The sequence below is a fragment of the Lichenostomus cassidix genome, chromosome 5, assembly GCF_008360975.1.
Source record: "Lichenostomus cassidix isolate B80296 chromosome 5, HeHo_3.0, whole genome shotgun sequence".
Taxonomy (NCBI): domain Eukaryota; kingdom Metazoa; phylum Chordata; class Aves; order Passeriformes; family Meliphagidae; genus Lichenostomus; species Lichenostomus cassidix.
In genome coordinates, this window is record NC_139486.1 from 53,485,777 (window position 1) to 53,510,806 (window position 25,030).

The window sequence follows — 25,030 nt, forward strand, 5'->3', positions numbered from 1 at the left end:
ATTAACACTGAATTGTTTTAAGCCACATAAGCCTTTAGCCCCTTTTCTTAAATAGTGCTTTCTGTCTTCTCTGTCTTCACTTGGGTTTCTTTCAGTGTTCATGCTTTATTTTGCTTTAGCCAGTTTTAATTGCACAGGAGTTTAGTTCTGCTTAAATGTGAGGATTTGGAGGAGCTACAATTTTTAGAGAGGTACACAAAATCCGTAGCCATATTCTTTTACAATTCATTTATTAATGTAATGTTTAATGCTTCCACAAGAGGCAAAAGATAAACATCATGTAACCCAGGCACAGAAAGAAAAAGCAGTTTTTACAGACACCTTCTCAGACTTGGATTTTAACTAGGCAAAGAGAACAGAAAGGTTTAGCCACATATAAAGAACAATTACATGAGACAATAAGGTGGCTCTGGGCTGAGGAAAAAAAAACATATTATCCAGTAGCAGAGTAAATGCCTTAAGTTTGCTAAAGTAACGGAACAGAGAAAAATTGTTCAGGTAGATAGGTTGTAAACATCAAATAACCATAATTAACCATTTCAGGTTGAAAGTATAAAATGCTTTTTAACCAGCAGATTTGAGGAAGCCTTCAATAACATTTGAACCTTACTCCCAATGAAGTTAAGTAGCATGTTCTTCCATCCTACAGCAGTGCTTACCCAGTTGCCACCTGGAATGATGCTCTTCCAGCCCCTTTCTGTTTGAGTCAAACCAGCTGTGTTCTAACCAGGTTTGACCTCAGCACTGTCAGGGGAGTTCAGCCACTGCCCTGTCCTGCATTGGGCTCTGTGTGTAAAGCAGTGACTCATGCTGGATCTACCTTTTCATTCCAGCCACAGCCTGAGACCACAAGGTTACTCTGAACAGCCTCACATTAGCAAAAAAGTGCAACTTTAAAAAAAGAAAACAAGGCAAAGCTTAAGAATTGAACTTGGGAATCAGTAATTTTTGCCTAATTAAAGAATGACCAGGAGAAATGTAGTAGTGGAAGCTGGAAAGGATGTCTGTTTATAGTTCCCCAAATATAATACCATAAGCCAAATTTTCCCTTAAAAGCAGCACACAAGAAAGCACAGAAAGCAGAATTTGTGGCCATCACCACTTACATGTTATTATCGTTATTTTCAGAATCCCAATTGCTGTCCACTCACTGAATATTCAAATCCAGTTTTCTTTTTTTTTGTTGTTTTGTTTTGTTTTTTTTTTTATAACAGCTACAGACCTTCTAGAACCTGAGGTAAGGAAAGCTGAAAAGGTGTTAAACATACACAAATTTGGTGTAATTTTAAGGAAACTAAATAAGAAATGTAAGTGACAACAAAAGCAGCACTAATAGCAATCTTCAGGTGAAACCACCCAAGTAAAGCAATGTTTATCAGATGGAAATACAATTGAAATTCTTCATACCAAGCATGTTGCTTATTTAGCCTGGATGCAGATGTTTTTCCCAAATAATGCTATGTTGATAACAATTTATGAGGAAGTTGTACTGATGAAAACAGGACATTTGCATTTTATGTAGCTAAACTGCTTAAACCACTTTCTCAGACTTCATCCTAAACAAATTACACCAATCCTGAGATAGCATTCTATGAACTGCTAAAAATCCTAACAAGTGAGGCTGACAGGCTGCTGACTGAGAACTTGGGACAATTTTATTCTCGCAGAGCTGGACAGCATCATGCGGTTTCACGTGATTTTTAGGGGTATAAGGAATACAAAATCTGGCACATTGCAGACATTAGGCTGGGGCACTGAAGAGGTGAAGTCAAGTTCCCTGTCTGCAGCCCTGATTTTGGATGAAAAACCTCTAAAAGCACTGCAGCTCCCTCTGCATGACACTGGCTAACTGTGATGGTGAGTGGATGGCCGGAACTCCCCCTCCTGTACCTTGGACTCCCTCAGAGCAGCCTTAATTCCAGACTGCTTCCTGACATCTTTAGGTTTCTCTCTGTCTTTTAGGGAGTTTATGGAAGGCTGCAGAGCTATAGGAGGTGATAAGGAATTCCTCCTTCCCCTACTTCATTGCCATTTCTTTGCAATCTCCATCCAGGACAACAGGGACATTAAAAAGATGTCCTTGTAGGTATCTCTTTGAACTGCCATAGCCTGAGGAGAGTATCTTCAATGCATATATATATATATCATAATATATATAAACATTAGTGTCACCACTGCCACTTTTGGCTGCATTTGCAAGGGAAAGGGAGACCTGCTCAGCTCTTGAAAGGCTGTAGGAGCCCAAGCCCCAGGAGAAGGGCCTGGCCTAGGAAGTACAAGTGGCACAAGACATCTGATGGAGCACAACCTGCAGGGTTCAAGGTCAGGTGAGGCTTGATGGGCCAGTATGAGCTATTTGCTCTTTATGCATTAATGCTGAATGCCTGTTTGAAGAAGCCACAGTGTCCCTATGTAGGATATTAGAGAGCCAGGCCTCTAACCCTGGGCTCAGATCGTGCCTTAGGGACTGCAGGCCTTTGAACTGAGCAGTGCAATGCTGGACTCACAGGCATCCCCACCCTCTGGTGCTCCTAGCCTCGAGTCTCTTTTGGTGTGAAACCATGTACAGCTTCTACAACACATAGGAGCCATCATGTTATTACCTTTAATCCTTTCTGAAGGAGTAGGACTGTGTCTTAAGGATGATGAAAGAGAAGAAAGATTGAAAGTGAAAAATACTCCAGTAGCTGTATTTTACTAACCACTTCCTCCTAAATAAATAGTTTAACATAACAGACCATGATTTGAAATGACAGATTTCAAGTGGGCTGGCTTCTGTATAAATAGACAGCTTGACTTCCCATTCAGCTGTAGTCGACTAAAATACAGACTAAAACAAATGTGTAAAAATATGTCAGAAGTAGGACCAGAACCCAGGTCTGGCATTTCTACCACTGATTCATAAGAACACTTCCCTTTTTCAAGTAAAAAATTTCTCTTTACATGCAACCAGAATTATCTGCATAAATTTCTAAGTAATTTGAATGGGCATATCCACATATTCCCATTACAAAGCAATAAAAAAGTGTTCTCAACTTTCAAGGCAAAATTTTCATTATATAATTAGACTCATTACAATGTATAATAGTGATTTTGACACCATGTTTTCCACTTGCTAGATTAAAAATCATTCATCTGCTGTTCTTCACTGACATCCTACACAACAACAGGAATTAATTAGTCATTGAACAAGACTACCTGATGTTGGTTTTTCTTGTTTTCCAATATGACTGCTGAAACATGAAGTTAAAAACTGTGTCAGAACACCTTCCAGAATGAAGGGGTCGCCTCAAAATTCTGCACCCCATAACAAACTGCTAATGAATAAAGGGTTAAACTTAGGAGTGATAAAAGCCATGACTGGTGCTGAGGCTTGCAGGGCCAAACCAGCATCAGTGGGATTCTCAGGTGCATAGCACAGATGCACTACAGATATTCTCTCTGGTTTCCCAGGCTACACTGCAGGGCACAGTTAAGACATAATGAAACAGATAGTACATGATTCTGAGTTTGCATTTAATATTTACAGCAATATTTAAAAGCCTAATGTTTGTAAAAACTGAAATCTTTGCGACAGGAATAATGCAGTAACAGATGACAGCAAACGCTGTTTTGCCTTCCACAGATAGCCCCTTTGTCTCTTTACTGTTCAGTTATGTCTTGGTAGCATCAGACAGATGATTTGATGTTAATTAGCATCTTATCCTGCTTAGGATGGACATGTTGTGGTTTCTCTGAGTTTGTAACTACTTTGCCAGAGTAGAAATATCATCTGTTCTCATGGCATCAGCCAGGAAGCTGAGTTCATTGCACAGAGTCTCATACCTGAAGGCCATCCGGATCTGGGCAACATTTGTCTTTCGAATGTCATTTCCCTCAGGCCCTTCCTTGCAATAATTCACCCCTAAGAATTTCTGTTTTTCCTGTGAACGGGATTAAATGTAAAAAGGAAGAAGTCAGTTCAACAGCTTTGATTTATTGCAGAAATAAGCATTAGTTGAATGAGTCCATTACAAGTGAAAAGAGCAGTTTCAACCAGCTGGCTGTTGAACTCTACCTCAGAGTCTTAACCAGTTTAGGAGATTTTAAGGCCAAAGTTTATCCATATAATCACTCAAAAGTGCACTCAGTCTGGCTTGCTAAAACCCTCTGTGCTAGTGTTAAGCCTTCACTGCCACATCTTGCATGTGAGGCGGCAGAAAGAAGCTTAGGTCTCTTTTGTTAGTTAAATGTTGCACAAGAGGAAAGTGAATAATTGTCACTAGGGAATATTGGAAGAAACAATAGAATATACTGAAGCCCCTTCACATACCAGTTCCTTCAGAGAAATGTACAAAAATGACATAGAAGAGAGGATGCTCTAAACTAAGTCCTAGAGAAAGCCTTGGCTATATAGAATTTTAAAACCAAAAAGGAATTTAATCTAATCTAATCTGTGTATCTAAACCAGCATATTTTCTCCCTTTTAAGCAAAAACATATCTTGCTTATGACAGGCAGTTTGTTTGTACTTAATGCTAAGACATGATGTAGCAAATCACTGGCAAAGGGGTATCACCCAAATAATTAAAAGTTTGGAATTGGAAGGAGAACTGAGTATAAAAAGGCATCTGGTCTCTCTGCATATTTTGAGAATTCCAAAACAAAGCTAATGGGAAAAAGTAATGTTAATACTTTACTTGTAATGTAAGACTGCATAGCGGAGAGTTTATGACTATTTCTGGAAAAGAGGACAAGGATGTGCACAAATACATCATTAAGTACCTGCTATTCAGTGTTCAGACTATTGACTTCTGGGTGCCTACTTGCCCTAAAATTCACAAAAGAAGTTTTCCAGCCATAGTTACCTTATCTGACAATCCACTCTGTAGAACACTGTTTCTTGCTATTTCACACAAGTCACAGGTACTTAGTTTCCACACCTGAGCTGCAATAGCATATTCTTCCATGAGAGCTTCCTGCAGCACCAAAATACATTTAATGTTAAATTATATGTAAATAAGATACAAATGGGGATACGTACTCATTACTAACTAAGGAATTTATACATGCTCTTTAGACAGCTGCGAAAAATTAGAAGTTTAAAACTTTAAAAATCACAATTACTCTGACCAGAATTGTTCATTTCAAATTTCCCAAGCACTATTGGTTAATAATTAATAGGCACTGGGTATCCAGTTAGCTTAGTCTAAGAAATTGCAGCCTGCAGTCCAGGTCCCTAGAGGTATTTCTTAGGCAGTTCTAAAGGAGGCCCCAGGGTACAGAAACACCCTGGAGCACCTAGTTGTAAATCTTTAGTGAATATTCTCATGGACAGGTAGCAGGGCAATTTCTCGCTCCGGCCCTCCCACCAGGCAGGTGGCTCTGCCCCAGGGGGCTGTCCCAGCTGAGGACCTTCACACTCCTGTGGCTGCATCCCTGCTCCACCCAGCAGCAGCTCCGTGTCCCAGGCAGCACCAGCAGCCAGCCCAGGGAAGGCCAGCAGAGCTCAGCTTGTCCTGGGACACAGAGCTGAGCAATGTGCAGGCACCTCTGGGCACAGCATGGCTCCAGTCCATGCCAGCCACAAACGAGGGCGTCACAGCCAGTGACCAGGCACTCCTGTCCTGCCAGGCCACCCAAGGCCAGGAGTCTGTTTCACTTCACTGAGCAAGTAGCTCAGATGTCATCTTGAGATTCCACATCGTGCTTTTGTAATGTACTTCCCCAGACTTATTAGAGTAAGGAAACTGGACTTTCCTGGCACTCTAGAGGATTGTTTATGAAGGCTCAAACCTCCCTTCAGCCTCATCCTTCATTTTATACTTCAACAGCCAACACTGGAGAGGCAAGAGTACAAAAGAAACATAATTAGGAAATTAGACATTTCCTTCTGAAGCCTAACAGTGCGTAGTAGACAGAGAATGAGGTGGGAGAATGAATGAAGTGACTGAAAGACATGACACTATGTCCTAAGCAATGAAATAAAAAGAGCTTTCAGGTCATTCTGAACCCATGTGGTGCTGTTGCCAAATTCAAAGGCAGTGCTTTTTGCAATTCTTACCTTTGTGTAATGGAACTGCATAGGATCATCTGTGGAGAGGGAGACATGCAGTCCCTTATGCAGAAATTCCCGTAGTGGATTTTTTGAGTACTCCAGGAATAGGCTGTTGTTACTAAGTGGGGACATAGCAATGGGTATTTGTGCAAGATAATAAAGATACTGGAGAACAGGACTCTGCAAAACAAAACACAGTCAGCATTTAACAGTACTATGGGATAATGAAAAAAAAGGACTTCCCTTAGATAAAATGGAAACAACTCTACAGAGGGAAGACTAAGGTCAAAAAAATTAGGTTGACATTAAACCATGACTTCTCTAGAAAATATTTAAAAGTCTGAATTTTAAATCTCACTGATCTTTATAAAAATAATTTGTTCTTAAACATAGATGTCATCTTTTTAAAAATAAGGTGGCTAATATTACTGTAGATTTGACTGTTATGGGTACTGCATTTGATAGTAACTGCATACTCTCCCCCAAAACCTGAATGTCACAGGAAACACATGGGCAAGAATGCTAAGCAATTTTTTACTTTCAAAGCTGCAGTCCAATAGGTAAATTTTAGGAGCAAAGGAAGTTTCAATTTACGAGAAGTCATGTGTTGCTGTTGTACATAATATAAATAATCTGTGATCACCTCATCTTTATTACTGTTTTGCCTTAGGCAACCTCTGAACCTAACAAGTTTATAGGCCTTTATTACTGTTACTATTTTTAGAATCTGCTATGCCATCTTATCACGCCAGGCCAAGCAGGAGAGCGTGAAGAGGAAAATGCTTTGGTCACACACTGCTTTAGTGCTACTCTGTCTGGGTTTAATTTTGGGAATTACTCTTTGTGGGCATAGTATCAGACATGATTTTAGGCAAATTTTTTCTTTCTTCTTGGTTATGTTGAAAAATACAGAGAATTTTCCAGCATTAACCAGAAAAATCTCACTTACAAGGGAACGTCTGAAAAATTACAGTAAACTCAGTACAAGTCTGCCACCCACTGACCAATTATTTTAATTATGAAACAGTGCCCTGCAGATGGTTTGAGTGATGGTTTTTATTAACTGATGTGCCAGGAATTATAACATCTGTTTTGTCATAACAATCGAGTTCTATCTAAAATATTCTTGTATCAGACAGCTATCTTGAATTTCTTGATCAAAATAATCAAACCCCTAAAGAACGTCTGAATGAACCCTGAAGTACACAAATGCCCATCAGAGCAAATGACCTTTGTCCCCATAGAGAAAAAATGAGAGTTTTCCTTAAGTTCTTCTGGGACTAAACCAGGGAGTAGTAACAAGTTTAAAGTTTTGTTCATCTAATTTTAGCTGTGCTTGGAGTAACCAAAAATGGGTGCTGCCAAGTCTTTGACATATCTGAACAGTTGATCTTCCTTCTCTGTGAAGACAAAGCTGTCTTTTTGTAGCTTAAGAATAGGACGTTTGGTTGAGGTTATTTAGTTCATTGAATCATTAAATAGTTTGGTTTGTAAAGGACCTTAAAGATCATCTGGTTCCAATGAATCCCTGCCATGAGCAGGGACACCCCCACTACACCAGATGGCTCAGATCCCCATCCAGCCTGGCCTTGAACATTTTGATGGATGGAGCATCCACAGCTTCTCTGGACAACCCATGCCAGTGCCTCACCACCCTCACAGCAAAGAATTTCTCCTCAATACCTAACCTAAACCTACTCTCTTTCAACTCCCCCTTGTCCTGTCACTACCTGCCCTTGCAAAAAGTCCCTCTCCAGCTCTCTTGTAACCCCAATTTAGGTCCTGAAAAATGCTAGAAGGTCTCCTTGGAGCCTTCACTTTTCCAGGCTGCACAACCCCACTTCTCTCAGCCTTTCCTCACAGCAGAGGTGCTGCAGCCCTCTGAACATCTTCATGGCCTCCTCTGGACTCCAACAGGTCCACATATTCCGGTGTTGGGGCCTTCAGTGCCCTCAGCAGTACTCCAGGTGGAGTTTCTGACCAAACTGAAGAGTTACTTGTGCCTTGCTTAGAAAGTAAATCAATGGGGTGGCCCAAAATTAATTTTGGGCTGCCCAGGAAAAAGTCAATTTGGTGCCTGCTCTTTGAACCAGTGATGGATGTCTGGGCACACAGTGATTAGTTTAGGAACAACCAAGCAATACCTTCTTCAGGAGCAATCCATGAGAGATGTTGTCTGCTGTCAGAAAGGCTGAAACAAGGTGTGTGATAGACCCAGCTTCTCCACAGTGAGGTCGAAACAGGAAAGTGCACATGCCTCTTTCCCTGAAGAGATTAAAAGCAAATTCCACTTACAAAAAAGGCACTGTTCTTTATCTATTTCGTATAAAACTGCCATTAATATGTGAATTTAAAAAGAGCAAAACTAAAAGTTACACATTCTCATACAGCTGGATGTGACATCTAACCAGGAAAATTCTGTAAACCAATGCAGCCTGTGGCTGCAAAATTCCTGGTTCAAAATGAGGGAAGAAATGGAAGCACGTTGCCAAGAGTTAGCTAACACTACCTAGTGTGATGAGAGCCTGTCATCTCGCCAGGTTAAGTGTAGCATAAAACCACACCCTCAGAAGCAGAGATAATCTAGGAATGTTAGTTATTACACCAGACTTCATGCTATAATTTCTAGAATTATGTTATCTACATTAAAAGTGACGCTGAGTTTGAGGTTATAATGGACCCTGTTAGTCAGTGCAGACAAATGTCCCCTAAGTATTTGGAGATGTTTAAAACAGAATTTCAACAAGGAGTGCTAGAATATAAGGAATTCTAGGGTGGAAGTTTAGTAACATTTCTCCTGAGGTGAGGATGTAATCCATCCTCACTACTATTGCCAAAAATATAAAACATTCTTGTCATGGCTGGGTTGACTCAAATATTCAGTATGATTAACAGGGTGAACAGTTGTACTGATTCATTGGTGAATTGTGTCAGCATCTCACTTAGCTGTAAAGAATATTTAATGATTATCTGGGGAGATTTTAATACTCTAGTTGAAGTGATCTTGAGGTGAAAAAGAAATGCATTAGTTCTGGCAGAACTGGAATAGTTCCTGGAATAGCAAAAGCATATAGATTACAGAGAATGTAGAGGAAGTCAGGAGTAAGGGATGACAGGTATCTGTTGTAGTGTGTCCTTTCCATTATAGAATTAAAACTAACAACTACATCTGTTTATTACACATACAAGGTAATTTAAGGTGGGTGTTTTTATTAAGAGTTTTGATCAAATAGGATGATTGAGACATTAATGCTTGAAGTAGCAATGGGAGAGAAGAAATAACATTTGGAATGCTAACTTGGATAAAATGTTAAAATGACAAATCTGTGCACCTTCTATAGGAAAATCCCAAAACGTTTTCCAAATAACGATGAACCAAATCCTTGCAGGGTAAGTGATGACACTCTCATATCAATGGATAATCTCATTGTGCCTCAGTTGGAGTCAGTTGTGCAGGTCACTCAATGAGTCAGCTGCAAATTTAGCAACATAACCTCACATTGAATTTCAGGCTTTACTGAGCCTGATGCCAAAATCTGCTCTGACAGTCTGATCTCGCATAACTGCCTGCATTACTTGCCCAGACGTTGGTCTCAAAAGTAGTAAACTGAGTGAGTCAACAAGCCTGCTAAAGGAAGTTAGCTGGATGTGCAGTTTGTAATTGTGTCCTACTTTATCTCTGAATGCAGCAGCCCTTATGCCAGTGTGTCACAACATAACTTTGTGTCTCCTAAATTACCAGGAGACAGCAACCCACCAAGAGGCAGGTACACTGTATTTGGAAATCCACTGTGAAGCAAGCAAAGGTCAATAAGTGAGTTTTGTGGGGTTCCCTATTTTGTTTTGTTTGGTATATTCAGCTTTGTGGAACTGAAAACCCCAAAAATACACACAAGTATCAAACCAAGATACTAATCTCATGCCTCTACAATTTCTAAAATGTTTGTTTGAATTAATTCTGTAGTTAGTATTTTCAAAATATCTCAAGTACTTAACTCTTTAAATAATTCAAAATTACCCTTCCTTCAGAAGATCTGTAATCTAGACACTGATTCAGTCTGAGAACAAGATACTGATTTTCTGGGAGCTTGTAAAAGAGAAAAGTGTCTGCTTACCTCCTAAGGTTGTTCAGCAACATGATGTTCACATACATATAATACAAATAATAGCTATATGGGGGATTCTTCTCACTGGTCCAGAGGTCAGGGTTAAGGCTCTTGTCAGAGAACATATGGCCACTGTGTTTGGATTCATCATCAACACTGTCAAAGCCAGTCACCTGGTGGGGGAAGAGATTCACAGAAATCAAGGGTTTCGAGAAGCAAACTTCAGTGGCACTTTTGCTTCAGGACTTGCTTGAACAGGCATTCAGTTTCTCTTCCCTAGTTTCCTCCCTATCATGGCAGTCCTGCTGCTCTGCATCCCACTGTACCATGCACACAGCAGGAATAACATGTTTTCTCTAAGTTTTACCCATTTTTTTCTTCTGAGACCAACAGGAAGCCCAGGTGCACCAAGCCTTCAGGCTCCTGTGGGGGGTTACAGAGCTGCAAGGCTCCCTTAGATCCAGACTATAATCCTTTGAACTCATCTGTTTTCTTTGATAAGCAGCTGAAAGCAAAAGGCTCCCAGCAAACCTCACATTTCTGATTTGGAGCACACTCAGAAATCTCTTTAACCTTGTCCCAGCTGCATCCCCTCTTCTCTCCTGAGTTCCATCAGGATCTACACAGTGCTTCCTTTCAGCTGCCTCCTTTCTGGAGGCCAGACCAGAAGCAGCTCAAAGTACCCATCCTGGATGAGGATGCACAAGAGCATGCAAACATTTTTGGTCATTAAGGAAAGGACAAATAAATAGATGTTGAGCTATTTCTGGGAAAGTAAACAGCTTATCTGACAACAGGATCTCAGTCAGACGTTTATTGAATTGTATGTCAGGGCTTTGAAACAATAATACAAGCAATGTATGGAGAAGGAAGCTTTTTTAGTGTCTGGGAACAGCTGTGGACTAAAAAAAAAAAAAAAAAGAGTAGTAGAGACTCCATTTCATGTGAGACAGAAAACCCAAACATACTTACATATTTGAGGAATAGGTGCAATTCTTTGTGGTCTTTGGGATTGATTGTTGCTTCAAACAAAGGTACAAAGATGTTCTCCAACATCTTCCCAAAACTAGGCAGAATATTTTTAGACCTAAATATGTCACTGTAGGGGACAAAATAGACACATTCTTTAATAAGCTTTTATTGTCCTTCACTTCCATATTTTCTGTTATTTGTGTACTTTCTACAGCTTCAGTTCCACCAGGATTCAGAAATTCCAAGTTTATGTCAGGGCAGATTGTCTCTGTGCTCTGTTTCCTGCACTGCCTGGCACTCTGCTTCATCCAGGCTCTGCTGAAGCTCTCGAGTGCTCCAAAAATAGAGACAGCATGCAGGGATAGATGCTGCCTCAGAGCAGTGACCCTTTTCCTTACAGACATCCACATACTAATGGGAGATAAGGAGCTACCTCTCATGAAAAATTCTGTTTTCCAAAGTTGTAACTACTCCAAATGAAAGTAGAATGCTCTGCTTTAGTGAGCCTTTCAGAAAAAAAGGGGTAGTATTCCCATGTACCATTAAGTGCATGACTTATTCAAAGTGCAGACTGTGCCATGTATGTAAGAAATTGCTACGTAAGAAATTAAAGGAGAAACTTTCTCCCCAGTGAAAAGCACACTCCGGGGGATAATGTGACTGTGACAGCTCCTTCTCTACCCATACTCCGACTGTGACATTTCAAAACATGAAACTCAGCTGCTAAGTCTGACAGAATTATCTGGGGAGACTGTATTACAACATACAGTATTGGAAACAAAGAAAGTCCCAAAGGATGCTTAAAAACTTAGAACTGATAAGGATTTAAGTCTGGAAATCATCAGTCTGGGTTGTTTCCAAGTTCACTGCCATTTAGTCACTAATCTTGATGATAACAGTTTTACAGAGCATTTTCTACTCCTGCATGGAATTCAAGAGTTAACTTATTCTCAGTACTAAATTGTATTTTAACTTGCCTTTGAATGCAGCTTGATTTCACCCAGTTGTAATTTTTTGTATCAGTGTCTTCAGACTTACAAATAATTCACATTAGTTTTGTATATCTCCATAAAGAGTAGATTCAAACCCCATCTCCTGTCTTCCACCCCCAGACTGTCAGGAAAACTGCACCAATGGTCAAAAATAAATCTCCCAAGCTATTGCTTATAAATAGAACTACAAGACAGCTAATAAGCCATCTAAATATTATCAGAAATTAAGTCATTGGTATGATTTCAAACTATTAAGATTACCAAGAGCTCCTGATTACTTACTAGATTCTGGGAACCTGAATTATCCAGCGCATATTAGGGGAATAAACTTTATGCTTAATGAACCATTTTGCCAAGTTCAGCCATTCATCTGGAGACCGTCCATAAATGGATAAGCGGGGTTCTGTGTACTGGTACTTACTTTCTTCTAGTTCACGGGCTACTTCCTAGTGAGTAATAAATATATTTGCTTTAATATGGACACTAAGAGCATTTACAGCTAGAAATATATTTATCATTGCATTTTCCTCCGAGAAATAATACATATTATTTGTATTGGCACCCTTTAAAGAGAAAGGGAATCTCTTGTGTATCAATCCCTTGTTTTATTTTAGGCATCTAAATAGTCTACTAGCAAGTTATCTCCAATATCATGTGAGTATAACTGAATTGTATACATAACTGGGAATAACTCTAACACCTCCTTTTAGGGGACAATGTTCTTGTGCAGTCATTGCTAACACCTTTGTCAGACCTGTGTTTAAAATCGATAAATCAGAATTAGACTATTTAAACTACAGCAAATGTCTACATAAAATATGCAGAACAATGGGGAATCTGACCCAGAATCTGTGGTAACAAGCAGTTTTACAGCAATACTTTTGAACGTTTAAGAGTTGACTCACAAAAACTACTGTTTTGTTCTAAGAAATTAATCTGAAGTCTGTTGCATGCATGTGCAGATACAGATTTATGCAGAGGCACTTCCCTAGCAACTACCAGTAGCCAACTAAATCCTAATAAAATATGAAACCAGTGAACTGACCTCAGCTGCTCTTCATTAGTTTAAAACTACCCATAACTCAGCTTTGAACTTATACACAGCTTATGTGTATGTTTCTAACTCATAAAACTGTTGAGAAAGCAGCAGGCACTGACTTAGCAGAGGTTTTCCTCTAGGGGATTGCTGAAACAAGCCCAATACTTGGAATCATTTAACCATAGTGTTAGTTCTAAATACAATTACAACATCACAAATCTATTACACACCTTCATTTCTCTACAGCTGGAAAAGCTTGAAACTTATTTACCTTGACCATACGAGCAAAATATTCACCACCAATATAGTTCTCAGTCTTCAAATACAAGTCCCTCAGCTCACTGGCACCAACTGGGTTGTACTTGGAATTGAATTTGTCAAATCGATGAAATGTTTGACGTCCCTAGAGAAGGAAAAAGCCCAAATAACCACAGATTTAAGAACACACAATAGTTTATAAATTAAATTGCCTAGCAATAAAAGGCACTGAAAAGAAAAATCCTCTGATAACTTCTTTCAAATATGCACTGTAATGCATGAAGTCAAATTCTGATTTAGTAAGTTATCATACAGACATTGTAGAAACTAGAATTTCACACTTGGAAAACAGCTTTTTCTCATTTGTTTTGTCATTTTACTAGACTTACTGCATGGACATCTAAAGAGTCTACAGTGAGGTCATAGGGGTCCATGTGAAGGCTTTCGAAGACTTGCTTTAAAGTCATCTTCTTGCCTTTTTTCTCTGCAACAATCCTGTCGGGCTCCGTTTGATAGGTGTGCTTAATAAACCTCAGTAAGTGCTTCTGGTTCATGCAGGCAGCAGCATGGATATGAGTGTCAACCTGAAATCAGAAGGTTATTCATGCTTATCATCCCTCTACACAAACTTAATTAGCAAAGTAGCTATGTCACTGACACCAGGGACTAAAACCTTCTAGAATATTCCTTAAGTAACAAATGGATTAGTACCTAAACAAATCAAAATGTTTCAGAACCGTGAGATGTTGATTTTGGGGGAATTATTCACTAAGCTGAACTGTAAGTAAAGTAGCCCTCAATTGGTAGTTTCCTATTTAAATAGGAAAATTTTCGACAAGATAGATTCTAAGTGCCAATCACTGATCCTGGGTTCAGATTAAATTTGATACTTCCTTAAAGGACACTCTGATCCTTTACTATCCTTTACTATCCTTTTACTTCATTAATGAGTCAACAATGCTTCCTCTCTAGTTTTAGACTGTAGTTATAACTATCCTCTCTGACTGAAAGGATCTGAAATTCTCAGCCATTTCCAAAAGCATAATTCTTTTTTTGTATTTCAACAGTATGAAACATCTTAGGTCAGTAGAACTGAAGAATATACACATGAGAGATTTCTGTCACCATTTTTTCCAAGTTTAACTATAATACAGCAACTGTATTATAGTTAAACTTGGAAATATCATAATGCTGACAGACTTTTCAGATCTCTTTTCTTAGATCTCTTTTCTTAGATCTCTTCACACACTAAGGGAAGTGAAAATTCACAGAAGGGCTGAGCGCACTCCTTCAGGTTTTGTTGAAAAAAAGAAATATTGGCAAGAAACAAATGGTTTCCACAAGTCTGCTTTGCTTTTGCTCAGAAGCTTGCATTGCTACCTCAGCAGCCTCTATTGGAACACAACCCAAAGACACAGCTCACGAGATCTAGAGGGTTGGTTGTCATTTAAGTTTTCCCTGTCTAAGTCCTTAGTAACATTAAAAGGAATTCTCAAATAAACTAAAATGCTCTGATAAAGCAGCAATAGGAGCCACTGAACCTAAATGTCTGCAAGGACTCTCATCCAGGTCTCTTCTGTCCAGGAAACTGCAAACATGGACTTGTACAAAGTGAGCCCAATGCATTCCCCTTTGTGCAGTGACTGCAGTTTCAGATTCCACCAACAGAACTAATTGACATCTTTATCTGCTTTTAAGGATCTGCTTTTAAGGATCAGCAGGAAACAGATCACAGAGCACCTGAGTAAGCCACTCTCCTACCATGTAAACCTGGGTTTATGCCACGACATGCAGGTCACAGGAATGCCACTGCTTCACTTGGTACCTGGAGTCATTTTATTTGCATGTTATATATACACAAGTTGTTGCAACCTTCTAAGGGCAAACCTGTCTCCATGGGAATGTTCAATAGCTTATCTAAAGACCAGTATATAAAACTGAATCCTGAACACTTAATTGCTAATTACTGCCTAAGTCAAATATACCAGAGACATTAAAGCTAAATGAAAAAGCAAGAAACATATTGCTGTCTCATAGCACAGAACATGAAGTACATTATTGATGCACAGGAAACAACGCTGTGTATAAACAGTGAAAACACCTCCACAGAATGCATTCTCACCCTCCTCAGAGTACTTGTATAGATATTTGAGCCCAAGTGCACTTTATACATATGCTCACTTCATGTTAATAAACATCCTCCGGTTTAGACACAAATGTTGTTTACTGTAAACTCTTCCTGGAACAGTGAAATACTACTAGGCTTGGTCAACTTGTATAGGAGAGTGAAATAACATTAACAGATGCTCTACAGGCTCCAAATACTCATGAAAAGCAAGTCATAAGCAGAGAATACAAGTGTAGGGACCCTGAATATGTGTAGTTTATTGAATTTCAGAATGCAGTGGCTCCAGTAGTGGCTCAGCTACTGGAAGTAATGAAAATTTATAAAAGCCAGAACAAAACAAAGCACAGCACTTCCTCTTTATGTAAATCAACATGAATTCACTGCTGTTAGGAGGGCAAAGATGGAAAGCAAGGAAGCGTTTTGTTTCTTTTGTTTGCTTGTGTGCAAAGATCACACTGCTTTTAAAATCCTGCTTCCTGTTGAGAAATAATTCTCTGGAGTGTGCCTTTGCTGTTCAGTGAGCTCCTGTGACATCTTCTCCAGTCCCCACAAACACCACACACAGCCCTGGAGCTGAGCTAACCACAGTAGATTTATTCTGAGAACAAAGATCTTCCTTTTAAAATTTTTTTTGCCTGACTCCTCCTTCAGCCTAAACATACAGATGTCCCAAAAGTTAAGAGACCTTTCTGGAATCTCCTTCATGCTTTTCCCAGAGAATATGCAGTACTTTAACTTCCTTTTTATACTACCCAGTATAATTTGACCTTTAAGCAAGCAGCAACTTCAGTAACAAAAAGTCATAAAAGACTCAAGTCTAAAGTCATAAGACTATCACACAGCCCTTTTTTCTTTATTGTTTTTTAGTAGAAGTGCAACTTTTTGTAAGGTTTTAAAGACTTGAGCTTTGAGCTACCCTAGCACATAGTTAGTGTGTAAGTTCTTGTTCATTTTTGCCATTCAGGGTGCAATCCTAACTAAATGAAGCATCTGAACATAGAACCCTTAGACATAGCATAGATGGGCTGATTTGGTTAGGCAGATTAGTGTCATTATTGCTATTATTATGTGAAATGGTATCATGCTAAAAGATTATTATTAATTTCATTGTTATTTAGTATGAAAGGCTTCTGCTAAAACAATTTGAACAGATTGAATTCATAAGGGTGACAAGTACCCCCTTTGCCTCCTTCCCCCCCCCCCCAAAAGACAAAGGCAGTCCCAGTTTAAGATGTTACTATTTTGTTCTTCATATAATACATGAAATAAGCTAAAGCTTTTTTAGGCCATGAGTAACACACCCCTACCACAAGGGATATTTTATGTGTTTCTATTTGCAAACATCCTGCTTCCATTTTCAAATTCACTACAGTGCCACTCCAGCCCAGTTTCTCCTTAGTGGAAAAAAACCCTAGCTGCATTCCCTTAACCAAATTTCCTGTTGCACATCTTATTCTCCCTTCCCCCAGGAGGAAACCTTTCACTCAAGGTCACATTAATCTTCAATGGAAAGAAAAACAGAATGACTGACAGAAGCCTGTCTTGGAACACAGTATTATGCCTTCAGTGAACTCACCCTTTTAACAAATGGAAACAATTGTTTATATAGAGGTTAAATTCTTGTAATTCCATCATTCAGACAATGGTGGATATCAGCTTTCTTGCACTTAAAGGATGGCAGAATTCCCTTTGCTCAGCAATTCTCCATTTAACAAAGTCTTCTTTCTCTGCACATTCCAGTTCAGACTATTCCATTGCCTTCCTCACTGACCTGACCATGTGCTTCTGCCTGCAGCCTTTGGGGTGAAATCTTATCCTTCTTGGGCAAGGTGGTTCCATCTGTGTACAACTTACAGCTTGAAGGAGTTCCCATTGCCCTTCATGTCCAGCACTAGCTACCCTAAACCACTCTGCCTCCCCCCTTATCTTCCTGCATTCCTTCTCCTTCCTTCCACTGTCTCACAGATCTGCACAAAACATCCATCTCAGATCTATTTTATGGATGCTTATCTGTTCATACCAGAGAAAGTGTTGCACTGAATTAGGCGTATGAGCTAGATTCAGAGCGATAAGTGATAAATACTGCAAAAAGAAATGCCAAGGCCAGCCCTTTTAATAACACTGAACTTTCCCATGGTATAGATAAGTAGCATCCACAGCTGTAAACTACCACATTTCCTAAACACATACCCTTTAACTTGTAAATACTTCTAGCCCAATAGCTATGGGCTGCATGAACGTGACACTGAATCCTCTGCAGGCTTTACTTCAATGCTGAATTGAAGGGAAATCATTCTTCATCGCACTGCCAGATTCCCTGCTCATCAATACATTCAGACTGCTTTAGCTTTTCTGATAGGATGCAACAGCTTTATACAATGGGATTGATTTTTTCCTTGCAGTTCTTTAAAAGCATGAGAGGCAGAAGCACAAAATTCTCTGTCCTAGGGTAGTGCAGGAATGCTCCTGGCAGCAGAAATAGTCCCTAGAGCTGTGCTGAGCTCCTAGGGAGCTTGTCTAATTCATATTTATGCCATGCAAAGCAACCTAGAAACCAGGAGAGATGAGATGAGAATCCCTGTGTCTCCAGCTTCTTGTTTGGCTGTACTCACTGCAAAATGCAGAATCCAACCCCAGAGTGTTTGTATTCACACAAATACAGAAATACACTGCTATGAAGAGAAACAAATCTCTTTCTCTGTTCTTTTAATTACTAAAGGAAAGTATAGAGGGAAAGCTTTCTTTACAGTCTCTACAGAAATTTTACATTATAGTGATTGATGCCTTTACACCTGATCATATTTTGTGCTCACTTGCAAGACTGAGTGTAGGCACAAGAATTTGCGTCAGCATCTCCGCAAGACAGGAAGGGACAAGCAGCACTCAAAGTGCTCTGAGAGCACAACAGCCAGCTTTGCTGCCAGTTAAGGGCAAGGCACCATTACATGTCATGCTGAAGGGGCATTCCCTTTGGATCTGATGCTAACCTATAGGTCTTCCCATTCACTGTCATTTTAGTTTATATGATGAAACAATTTCATCACTGAAGTCAGTAAGTAGCTACTGGGGAAAATAAAGGAAACATTAAAAAAAAAAAAAAAAAAAAACCACCACCAAAAAAAAAGCAGCCCCAACCAAACCTGGAATGACTCAAAGCTCAGAGATGTTAAGATACAGGTTCATCATTTGCTCATAAGGCTTGTAATAAAATGTTTAAAAAGCAGACATCTGCTAATTTCATTCAGTAGTTTGTGAGATCTATTGAATTTAGTAGCATTTAAACCTACTCTAACTTCCCCTCTTACAAGCAACCGGTGCTATTTCAACTCTGTGGTTTTAAAAATCAGCTAGAATTTACTTCCTTTTTGTCTAACAAATAATTAAAAAAATAAAACCTCAGTGCAACGCCCTAATCCAAAGGGTATATCAGCTATTGCAATAGAGCATTCAGCAGCGCTATGAATGCAGAAACTTCATTCTTCCATACACAGTTCCCCAGCCTGAGCCAAAGCTGTGCTGCCACACAAGGGCACCTGAGCTAGTGAGCCTGCAGGCGTCAAAATAATGTGTAAAAGTCACTGCGAGGACATATCCTCAGGTCTGGTTTGCTGACACACTGAAATAGTGGCTACAGAGACAAAGAATATCCAAAGAGGCTTAGGCTGTGATTTTTTTTATCTTTAGAAACTGTATAAAGCTATTTGCAGTGAAGGACATCTGCCAATGCAACACATGGATATACATCACAAAGGTAGCAAATACATGTTAGGTAAAAAAATCTCTTAGCTTCACCTTAAAAAAAAAAAAATTAACTGTCTGAATTATCTGAGGCTGTTGGGCACAGAGGTCTATTGGAAGTCCTCCTCAAAAAAACCTCACATACAGGGCAAGACACCCAGGTACATAAAGGTTAAAATTCAGTTCTGAGTTTGTGTGCCATGGAGCTAAAGTCTTGTTCCTTAATTTCATCCTACCTGTGGGCAACCCAGCAGTTATGTGGAGAATGTGTGTTGCCTGCACTTTGCTGTGCATCAGCTGGAGGATGTGGGAGAACCCTGCTGATGGCAGGCAGGAGAGTCTCATCTGAAGTGTTTTCCTACCTAGACAGTTGTCCACCTCCTGCAGGGAGCCAAGGGGAGCCAGCCACGCTCTCTCACCACCTGTGCACTCCTGTCTGTCCAGTGAAACACCTGTGTCCTTAGTAAAGGGCAATTATCCAGGTCCAGTGCAAAACATCTTTTAGGTTGCATTCTGATTAAATTCAAGATGCAAGATATACACATCCCTTAGTTTAGATGAGCCTTATCTTGGGTTTTAAGAAATAGATGAGCTCATTGGAGGAGAGCTCCTATTAAATCAGGAAAAAACTGGTGAAGGGGACAGGGAGACAGGGGAAAACCAGTAATGTTTGGTTGTCATGCCAGCAGTTAATCTTGGCCAGCTTTCTACTGTACCTTTCTAAATGCAGCAATACATGTTCACTGACTGACCTTGCCACTGCATTCATATCTGTTCTAATTTTGGCATTTTCCATCAGTTACTTTGGCTCTTTCATATAAGCAGCTTGTACCAGGACCTCCACACTTGTGTCTCAGGGGATGTAACAGACAAATTCACCAACAGCCCTTTGGGAAGGTGAATCCTGTTCCTTGCTTTCCTTGTGAGCAGCATGCACTTCTTAGGATTGACTTAGAGAGACATCCTGAAAACAGGCTGAGAAGTGTTGCTCCAAATGTTTCACTGATACTGTTATGAGGGAGGAAGCACTTCAGGGAAGTTACAGTTCCAAATGTTACTTAGGTTAGCAAGACACAAGGAAAATGAGATTATCTGGGGGGTTTACAGAAACTCTATGTACAGTGCAGTTCATTTACCAGAGTGCTTCAGAGAAACACTACTTGTAAGCTTGCTTCATAAAAATACTTCAAGCAAGATTAACTCTATGCAGCAAGAATTTTTCAAGCAGTACCTGGCAGTAGGAATGGTCTCTGGCAGAGAAGAGCAGGCTGGTTCCTGCTCTCTGGAATGTGCTTATTGCCAGAGGGGAAGCCATGCACATCTTGTGCTTTTGAACAACATAGATCCTTTTGTAGATCGGCTTATTCAACAGCAGATAATTAAAAAATAATTAAGATACGCCCAGAGACATTGAACATTTGCTTTTAAATCAAAAGCTGAACTTTGCAAGTACAATCTTGTTAATTACAACTTCTCAGTAATCCAATTGATTGTGGTAGTCACTTGATCCACACCTCTGCATGTCTGTCACCATGTGTTTATTATTAAAGTCTCTGTCAGCTACTGAAGTGTTTCCTCTGAATGTGGCACGTAGCAAATGTCTTTCCAGGGTTATGCAAGAAAACTGTCAGACTGGGAGCTGAGTTTCTGCCACTTGAGTGAATTAGCTGACAGATCCTCCCATCCATACTTATGTTTGGAAGGGTGAGATCCATTAGAACCTACCTAAGAACTCATCTGTTTCTACCTTTGTGATGGACACTGGGACAACCATCAAACACTTTTACCTTTAACAGTTTATTACCACAAGAATAGCAAACATTCAGTAGCCAGCAAACACACTGGACATTACAGGGAAAAGCCAAGAAGACTTTTTGGTGAACTTGTGCTAACCAAAATGTAACAAGTAGGATTAGTAAACCCTGAAGTTACAAAGTAAGGGCTGCCTCTTCCAGTTGCATTGAAAAACAATGCACAATGGACCCAAAGTGGTTAAAAACACCAGCAACAATTCCTACTTCATGAAGAGACCTCACCTATCAAAATGAAGCAGTAACTCCAGTAACTTCCTCTCCACTTCAGGAAAGGGAAGTGAATGAAGCAGCCTAACACTGTTGCTTCCATGCTGTGAAGAGAACACAGCTCCCTTGGGTGTGAATATGACAGGAAATTAAATCAGCTCTTTGATTCCCCTACCTGTCTCCTAATTATATCCCAGTGTATCTCAGAGGGAGCCAAGACTACAACTCAGACAATCTTTTTACTTAATATATCACAGACTTTTTTACCACATAGTGAATGCAGCACAAACCCTCAGTTTAGTTTCTGTGGGAGGTCTTTTGACATGTATTTAAACATCTATTTTCAATATGAACTGCAATTATCATCTAAAATCTATACAGCTGTTCCTACTACAGTCTAGTAGGATGTACCTACATGAAAGCAGAAAAATGCACTTGAATGTCATTGAGTTCATTAAAATTAATTAAACCTCCATATGGATATTTTTATTCAGAATCCAAGTGAGCTTCATTTGATTAACTCTGTTTCACTCCTTTAAAGCAATCTACACACAATTAAGCTCCTTTGATTCAGAATAAGTAAACAAATTAGTTTAGCATAATCCAATTAACCCACGCACATTCAAGTTCATTTTCCTGGAGAGCTCCCATGTAGAAAAATATTAACATTCTTAAAATAACTTAATTCAGTTGAGTGGTATGCACACACTGTTTTGTGCATATCATCTACACCTCCCATAAGAAAAACAAAATTGCTGGAACTCCTACTAAAAACAGTGTCATGCCTTTAATGCTTCTCACACTTACCTTTCTAACATTATAAAAGTCTCGATGGGGATTACTCTTTAGTTCTTTAAATTCCGACATTTCATTCAACATCTCATGTAAACTAAATTTAGATTCTAAAAAGTTAAGTCTCCGATGACAATATGTTTTTCTGTAAAACAAAACACAGAAAGGAACTGTAACTTCAAACTATTTGTACTTCAAGTTCAGAAAGAACATCAAAATTTTCACAGTAAAAACAACTAATTTTTTTAATGAAGAGCAGGACAAATCCATTTATTTTATCCTACTGGTTAACAAATACATAAGTCAGTATCCAGTTTGATTTCAGCCCAAAGTTATTAGTGAAATGTCCAACAGAACCTACGTTACCATGTTATGTCCTTTGACTTGTCCAAGTATTCATCACTATACCTGTGCATAAACTGCAGTCCTTTTGGTAATAATGACCAAAGCATGAAACTCTATAATCAAATGTGATGTCAATTGCAACTTCTCTAAAATGGTTCTCCAACAGAACAATCATCTCATATATAACAGCAACAACTTGTCATCCAGCCTAACTCATTACAAATTTTTTAAGGAATCATCCAAATGTATTTGCTCTTTCAATTTAATGTGAGAAGCCAAAATAAGATCCAATATGCTTCATTTTTCATGCCTTAAGAACACATATATTGTGTAGAAATACTTTTTTCAAAAATAATTTCCTGCGCCCTTTTTAGAAAATATGTTTTCTTCCTCCTTGCCTACTCAGAGCTCTGTCTTCACTTTCATCTTCTGTCATGGTTCTCCTTCTATTTTTAACCAGTGACATGGTTTTTCTCTTCACCATCTGTCAATTCTTATTGACTCTACAATATTTTGGTAGCACTGTTAATATAATAGCCTTCTTTTTCCTGCTTTACTGTTGACAATCCCTCCTCAAGAGGGCACAAATCCCACTGAGGTTTTGGAAGTCTGCTTCAAACCCAGTCTCCCAGTATCAAATACTGATCAACACCTGTTTGCCCACTGCAGGAAATCTCTGTGGGGTTGTACAGTTATCCAAAACACCACAGGCCTGAGGAGTAGGGGTGAGATTTCATCAGTTTACCAACAGCTAAGGTTAAAGAACAATGGCTCTTAGTCTCTGAGCAGCCCCACATGAGATGGGCATAAATGACAGGAAAGCACTTGCTGCAAGTGGAAATAATACCATAAGAAGAGCTTATGCAACGGGATTATGGGAAAGACCTTTTTCTTTTGATTTATTCATATTTACCAGAGTGGGGATCAGCCTGCAAAAGCTTACTCTGAATTAGTGAAAGGAGCAGGTGATTGCCCCACATTCACCAAGGTGCTGTGTGTTCTGACTTGTCCTACCAAGGCCCTTCCTACTTAGGGCTTCCTGTTATGACTGTTAAGTCTTCTAAGCTTTAAGTTAACAGTAATTTAAAGCTGTAGAAGGATCTTCAAAAGCATGACTTTTGTTTCAAGTTTTCCTTCTTGTCCTTTTATCTTCTCATTACCCATCTCTTGGAATATAACGCACTGTAATTGCAATGAATTTGCCTATTGCTTACTGTAACCAAAGCCTGCTCAAGCTGGCACTGATTTGGAGCAGGAGTGCTGATTAGGCTAGCAAAGGCACAGGAGTTTGCTCCTGAGAAAGGGTTTAGGGCCAGGTCTGTTCTCCCACCTCTGTTTCTCCATTTCTCCCAGGAGAAACAGTCTCTGTTTCCCCCAGGCTCTGCCATTGTCGCTGCACGAGGCAGACAGACTGACACAGGTGTGAGACAGACTCACAGGGGAAAGAACGCACCAGGTGGGGCTCTCTGGAAACACTGACAAGGATGATCTCTCGAGGCAGGAGGACCAGGAATGCAGTGCTGGCACACAGGGCAAATAGCTCAGAAGAATAGTCCAAGTTCCTGCTTAGTTCCATCCTTCAGTGGATTCTTTTCCTTTCCTGGTGCTGAGGCCATGAAAGACTGTGCTGTTCCCAGTCCTCAGCTAGGAAGTAAACTTAAAAACTGGATGCACATGCTTTCATTATACACTAGGCATGGACATTGCTTTGTCATAAGTGTCAGTGACTGTAGTAAAGTTGTCATAGTTCTACTTTTTAGAGACTCTCTAGGAATTGGATGGTTAATGGAAATCTGGATTGTGCATATACGGGTCAGTTTTGCAGCATATGAGCAGTTAATTCACATCATATGAGCAGTTAATTCACATCTGGACCAAATCAGACAATATTTATGTTGCTGAGCTGATTTGTATGCTCTGCATATGCAGGGTTTCTCTTCATGCAACAAGAGCAGAAGAGACATGAAGGAATTTCAGACAACTGCTAAAAAACCTCAAATTCAGCATAGGCCAAAATGAAATTAAAAAAAAAAGAAAAAAAAAGGGAGATTAGAGTTTCAGTTCCCATGCTTCAAGAAGTTTGGGTCAGATTGGACTTGAATGGAAGCATTTGGCCAATTCCTTGATTTTCTGTTAACTCCTTATTTTGCCATGGTTGATGAAAAGAAACCAAAGAAATGAAAGGTGGCCGTATGTGGCATTGTATTTTTTCCTTTTAAGTTTTTCTGTGATGCCTTAATGCTTGAGAAGGGCAAAACAAAACATTACTGTAGAATGGCTATGTTGAGGAATTAAATATCACAGAAATGAGAAGTATTAAGCCACAGGTAAGCAGCAGCCTGAAGGGGCAGAGAATAACAAAAGAGAAACATACGTGGGGCCATCTGCAATTAGAGCAAGAACGTGGCTCAGGTCAAGGGTGTAGGTCTGCAGGTCAGGATATGGCAAACTCCGAGGCTCATTGAGCTCCATCATCTCTTTGTTATCATAAACAAAGGGAATGCCACCCTTTAGCTTGATAACATAATCCAAATTGTCTGGAGCATCATCGATATTATAAGGATCTTCATTTTGTTCTGGGGGTGAATGGAAATCTGAAAGCA

General features: G+C 39.5%; 1 protein-coding gene across 1 annotated transcript in view; it reads right to left on the reverse strand.

The window, feature by feature from the left end:
- Positions 1 to 213: 213 nt before the first annotated feature.
- The window catches only part of AMPD3 (adenosine monophosphate deaminase 3), a 33,339-nt gene continuing 8,522 nt past the window's right edge, over positions 214 to 25,030 (reverse strand). Inside the window, exons 5-15 of the mRNA XM_085063125.1 lie at positions 24,802 to 25,021; positions 22,098 to 22,227; positions 13,793 to 13,987; positions 13,417 to 13,548; positions 12,389 to 12,552; positions 11,115 to 11,241; positions 10,152 to 10,315; positions 8,181 to 8,301; positions 6,043 to 6,216; positions 4,847 to 4,957; positions 214 to 3,923 (exon numbers count right to left, since the gene is read on the reverse strand). Coding sequence (XP_084919251.1) covers positions 3,747 to 3,923; positions 4,847 to 4,957; positions 6,043 to 6,216; positions 8,181 to 8,301; positions 10,152 to 10,315; positions 11,115 to 11,241; positions 12,389 to 12,552; positions 13,417 to 13,548; positions 13,793 to 13,987; positions 22,098 to 22,227; positions 24,802 to 25,021 — 1,715 coding nt within the window. The 3' untranslated portion in view covers positions 214 to 3,746. The remainder of the gene's footprint in view (positions 3,924 to 4,846; positions 4,958 to 6,042; positions 6,217 to 8,180; positions 8,302 to 10,151; positions 10,316 to 11,114; positions 11,242 to 12,388; positions 12,553 to 13,416; positions 13,549 to 13,792; positions 13,988 to 22,097; positions 22,228 to 24,801; positions 25,022 to 25,030) is intronic.